Source organism: Nicotiana sylvestris, chromosome 3 (genome assembly GCF_000393655.2).
Source record: "Nicotiana sylvestris chromosome 3, ASM39365v2, whole genome shotgun sequence".
Taxonomy (NCBI): Eukaryota; Viridiplantae; Streptophyta; class Magnoliopsida; order Solanales; family Solanaceae; genus Nicotiana; species Nicotiana sylvestris.
Window position 1 is genome coordinate 62,160,923 of NC_091059.1, and position 6,219 is coordinate 62,167,141.

The window sequence follows — 6,219 nt, forward strand, 5'->3', positions numbered from 1 at the left end:
TAATGCTCAACCCTCCCATTATCAATCACCCCCTACACGCCAAAACTTCCTTAGACTTCAACCTAAATTTGATCCCAGACCTCCAAAACAATATACCTCCATCGCTGAACCCATCGGCCATCTATATGAGAGGCTCAAAGCTACTGGTTATGTCACCCCCATCCCTTATGAAACCCCCGATAATCCTTCTCAGTGGGTTAACCCAAACAAGTCCTATGCATACCACTCCGGCATGAAAGGGCACACCATCGATGAATGCCACTCCTTGAAAGACAAGATACAGTCTTTGATTGATAATAAGATCATTGTGGCAAAGGAACGTGCTCCAAACGCCCGCAACAACCCTCTGCCAAACCATAAGGGTGGAGGTATCCACATGATTGAAGTAGAAGATGACTGGGATCCCGATGGGTCAATTGGTTTGATCGCAAAAGGTGATGACCCAAAGAAACCAACAATTACTCTCAATCCAATCATTGTCTAGATCCAACCGTCTGAGGACATTGAGGTGAATATGTCTGTACCTCTTGAGTTTGAAGCAGCACCAAAGACACCGATACCAATTGAGGTTGAATCCATGTCTCTGGCAAATGCACCCGCACCATTTGAGGTTGCAGTCTTGCCACCCAAGGAACATGTTCCATTCGAAGTGAGCATAGCTGCGCCGATCCCAATGGTGATGTGTACCATGCCATAATTCTATACAAATGTTGTACCGTGGGACTATACAACCGAGGCGAGAAGGAAGGGCAAGGTCAGGATTGAAGAAACTATCGTAGCATAGGGTATGACAAGAACTGGTAGAGTCTATACCCCTGAACATCTGCTGAATCAAGCAAGCAGGACTCCAATCGGCCGCCCCTCATTGAGACATGTCCGGACGACCTTTGGAGGAAAATACAGGCCAAGGAATATTCGGTCATCGGCCAGTTAAACAAGACGCTAGCACAAAATCCATTCTCTCTTTGCTGTAAAATTCTGAGACGCACAAGAATGCTTTGTTAAAGGTGCTAAATAAAGCGGACGTACCAAGTAACATTACTAGCGGGGAAGTGGCTAATATGGTAGGACAAATGCTGGAAAGCCATAAGATCACCTTTTATGAGGACGAGCTGCCACCTGAAGGGCTGGGGCACAACAAAGCACTGCACATCACCGTGCAATGCAAAGATTATTTTGTCACCAGAATCTTGATCGATGGAGGTTCCAGTCTTAACATTTGTCCGCTAGTAACACTCAAGAAGTTGAGTGACGGGATGCATGATATAAAGGATGGAGCAATCAATGTGAAAGCTTTCGATGATTCTCAGAGATCCACCATTGGTGAGATTATTCTATGCTTGCAGATGGGACCAACCTGGTTCGAGGTCGATTTCCAGGTAATAGATGTACCAACATCTTACAACTTGCTATTGGGATGGCTATGGATTCATGCTGCTGGGGCCGTAGCATCAACGCTGCATCAGGCAGTAAAGTTCGAATGGAATCACCAGGAAGTGATCATTCACAGCGACGGTAGCAACCCTATATAAAGTTGCCAGACCATTCCGGCGATAGAGGGAAGAAGGAAGCTGGGTGGAGAAACTTACCACCACATTGAGCGGGTCAGTGCTATCGATAAAAACAAATGGTGGGATAGCAAAATCGAGAGTATACTGAGTTGGAGTGGGTACGAACCTGGCAAAGGGCTCGGCAAGAAGCTCCAAGGAATCTCTAAACCCATAAAACTCAAGAAATAAGGCAGTACCTTCGGTTTGGGATATGAATACACTCGGGAAGAATTCAATAATTGGTCGCCACCATGGTGCGGTCCTTACTATCCACTAGAGCAGCCAATACCACATCTGGAGCAGACCTTCTAACATGCCAACATTATTTATGGGTCAGATGAAGAAGAAGCACTTGCAGCAGTGAAGAACTTGTTTCTAGAGGATAGTGATATAGACTGTTGCGTTATTCTTGAGAAGGAGGGGGAGGAAGGCCCTTCCATACAGGCTGTGAGCAGAGGGGCACATCTCAAGAATTGCACTATCAGGACAACCAAAGCCCGACGATCCTCGGGTTAGCAAGGCTAAAACAATCATTATTCACTGTTTTATTTACTAAATGACTTTCTTTTCGCATTTGTTTCCCGCAATAAGATCTTCGATGTTCAAAATATTTATCTGATTTATCAAAAGCAGTTCTGATTTTTCTTATGAATTAATATTTATTGCTATCGTTGTCCCTCCGTGCTTTACCAATACAACATTAATAGTACTTATCTTGATGAACCAATGACTGTGACATGCAATGAGACAACAAAACAAACGAACATTGATTCAGAGGAAGATGACATACCTGACGAGATTGTCAAAGAAGTTGAGAACTTTGCGAACAGAGCTAAGTCCAACTTGGACGAGACCGAGATTGTTAACCTGGGAGATGCAGAAAACATCAAGGAAACACGATTCAGCATTCACCTATCGCCATCAGAGAAGAAAGAATACACAAAATTTCTAAAGGAATATGAGGACATATTCGCCTAGTCATATGATGACATGACTGGTCTAAGTACGTCTATTGTGGCTCACAAACTGCCAGCCGATCTAATGTGTCCACCAATAAAGCAGAAGCTCAAGAAGTTCAAGCCTGATATGAGTTTGAAAATCAAGGAAGAAGTCACCAAGCAGATCAAAGCTAAGGTCCTCAGGGTAGTAAAATACCCGACATGGTTAGCCAACATTGTGCCAGTACCAAAGAAGGATGGGAAGGTTAGAGTCTGTGTAGACTACCGGGACCTCAACCGGGCCAATCCGAAAGATGACTACCTTTTGCCAAATATACACATCCTGATTGACAGTTGCGCCAAGCATGAGCTATAGTCATTCGTAGATTGCTTCGCTGGTTATCATCAAATCTGGATGGATGAGGAAGATGCTGAGAAAACGATTTTCATTACGCCGTGAGGAGTGTACTGTTATAAGATGATGCCATTCGACTTGAAGAATGCAGGGGCCACCTACATGAGGGCCATGACTACCATCTTTCATGATATAATACACAAGGAGATAGAGGTATACGTGGATGATGTTATTATCAAATCCAAGAAGGCCACTAACCATATAGAAGATCTGAGGAAGTTCTTCAATAGACTGCATAGATACAACCTGAAACTAAACCCCGCAAAGTGCGCATTTGGCGTTCCTGCTAGGAAATTGCTTGGGTTCATTGTGAGTCACTGAGGAATAGAACTGGATCCATCAAAAGTCAAAGACATTCAAGAACTACCACCACCAAAGAACGAGAAGGATGTGATGAGTTTCTTGGGAAGGCTTAACTACATTAGCCGATTCATAGCACAATCTACAATTATTTGTGAGACAATCTTTAAGATGTTAAAGAAGGACACCACTACCAAATGGACCGAGGACTACCAAAAGGCCTTCGACAAAATCAAGGAGTACTTGTCACCACCACCAGTCTTAGTCTCGCCCAAGCCAGGTAGGCCCCTATTACTCTACCTTACAGTGTTATATGGAGCTTTCAGTTGTGTTCTGGGACAACATGATAAAATGAGGAGGAAGGAGCAAGCCATTTATTATCTCAGTAAGAAGTTCACCTCGTACGAGTCCCGGTATTCTCTATTGGAACGCACCTGTTGTGCTTTGACTTGGGTAGCTCAGAAGCTGAGACATTACTTCTGCGCATATACTACATATCTCATATCGAGGATAGATACTTTGAAGTATATCTTTCAGAAACCCATGCCCACTAGCAAGTTAGCCAAGTGGCAGATCCTGTTGAGTAAGTTCGACATTGTTTACGTAACTCAAAAAGCGGTCAAGGGACAGGCACTGGCAGACATCCTTGCTGAAAACCTCTTGGATGGAGGATACGAACCCCTGAAAATGTATTTTCCCGATGAAGAGGTATCATTCATAGGAGAAGACATTGCGGAATCCTATGCTGGTTGGAGAATGTTCTTCGATGGAGCATCAAACTTCAAAGGAGTTGGCATATGAGCAGTCCTAATATTAGAAACCGGTCAGCGTTATCCGGTGTCTACCAAAATCATGTTCCCCTACACCAACAATATGGCCGAGTATGAAGCCTGTATCTTAGGACTCAAAATGACCATTGACATGAACATTCAAGAGTTGCTAGTGATTGGAGATTCAGACTTACTTATACATAAGGTAGGAGAAGAATGGGCGGCCAAGAACTCCAAGATACTCCTGTATCTACATCATGTACAGGAACTAAGAAAGAGGTTCACGAAGATAGAATTCCAGCATGTTCCCAGAATCCAAAATGAGTTCACAGATGCATTGACTACCCTATCATCTATGATACAACATCCAGACAAGAATTTCATTGATCCCATTCCCGTGAAAATCCATGATCAACTAGCTTACTGTGCCCATGTTGAAGAGGAAGCAAACGGAAAGCCTTGGTTTCATGATATCAAGGAATATTTGGCAAAAGGAGAGTACCCAGAGCTTGCAAATCCTACTCAAAAATGCACACTTCGGTGATTGTCCGACAACTTATTTCACAGCGGAGGAATCCTGTATAGGAGGACTCCCGATTTTAGGATTATTAAGATGTGTCGACGCAAAGGAAGCATCCAGGCTACTAGAGGAAATTCATTCTAGGAACTGGGGTCCACATATGAACGATTTTGTCTTAGCAAAGAAGATACTCCTGGCTGGTTACTTTTGGATGATTATAGAGACGGACTGCATCTAGTATGTCCGAAAATGCTACCACTGTCAGATACATGCAGACATGATAAAGGTACATCCAAGCAAGCTTAACACAACAAACTCACTCTGGTCGTTCGCCGCCTGGGGGATGGACGTGATTGGACCAATCGAGCCTGCTGCTTCCAACGGACACAGGTTTATCCTGGTAGCCATTAACTATTTCACCAAATGGGTCGAAGTAGTATCTTACAGAGCAGTGACTAAGAATGTCGTGGCAGACTTTGTCCACGACTGCATTGTTTGTCGATTCAGAATTCCAGAGTCATTCATTACCGATAATGGCTCAAACCTCAACAACGACTTGATGAAATCTATGTGTGAACCCTTCAAAATCAAACACAAGAATTCCACAGCCTATAGGCGTCAGATGAATAGAGCTATAGAGGATGCCAACAAGAATATCAAGAAGATATTGAGGAAAATGATAGAGAAGCATAAATAGTGGCATGAGAAGTTATCATTTGCTCTACTGGGGTATCGTACCACAGTCCGCACATCAACCGGGGCAACCCCATATATGCTGGTTTACAGTACAAAGGTTGTCATTCCTGCTGAAGTAGAAATTCCTTCCCTAAGGATCGTACAATAAGTTGAGCTCGACGACGCAGAGTGGGTAAAGAGTCATTATGAGCAACTAGCCCTTATATATGGAAAGAGAATGAACGCAGTCTGCCATGGTCAACTCTATCAGAAGAATGTCTAGAGCCTTCAACAAAAGAGTCAAGCCAAGACAGTTCACACCGATGCAGCTGGTGTTAAAGAAAATTTTTTCACATCAAGATGAAGCCAAAAGGAAGTTCTCTCCCAACTAGCAGGGTCCATACATGGTTCACCGGGTTTTGATAGTAGGAGCCCTCATACTTGCAGAGATGGACGGAGAAGTCTGGCCAAAGCCGATCAATTCTGATGCAGTCAAGCGTTACTATGTGTAATCTTTATGCCTTCCTTATATGATGTAAATTGAACTACGCCTGACCTGATTCCCGTTTAAGAGGAGATACGTAGGCATTCCTATGGGTTCAGTCATAATTCAATAAAATTCATTTCCCCCCGCAATTGGAAATTAGGGCAGAATTTTAAGGAGGACCCTCAAAATTCCGAAGTAATTTCAACCGATCGCCGCACGAGCAGCATTTGGAAACATCAAACTGGGGCAGAATTTTGAGGAGGACCCTCAAAATTCCATAGCAGGAGAGGTTGCAATGTCCTGAACTACGTCACAGTCGTCGGTTCATCTAAAAGCTATTTTTAATTATACACTTATGTCATACTTTTACAAAATCATACATGTTTATTATTGAAACTGCTTTGTTTAGCAATGCTACCCCAATGATACAGACGGTATCACCAGATCAAAACCGAACGAGTTAAGCAAAGCTAGCGGGATATGAACTAACCTTTCCCCTTACAAAACTGATGATTTTCTTTGGATGCAGGCACTAGGACTGCAAAATCATTAAACATATTGTAC

General features: G+C 43.3%; 1 protein-coding gene across 1 annotated transcript; it reads left to right on the forward strand.

Moving 5' to 3' along the window:
* Positions 1-4,076: 4,076 nt before the first annotated feature.
* LOC138887443 (uncharacterized) lies at positions 4,077-4,517 on the forward strand. The gene has a single exon (XM_070169198.1). The coding sequence runs from the start codon at positions 4,077-4,079 to the stop codon at positions 4,515-4,517; it is 441 nt and encodes a 146-aa protein (XP_070025299.1).
* Positions 4,518-6,219: the final 1,702 nt, after the last annotated feature.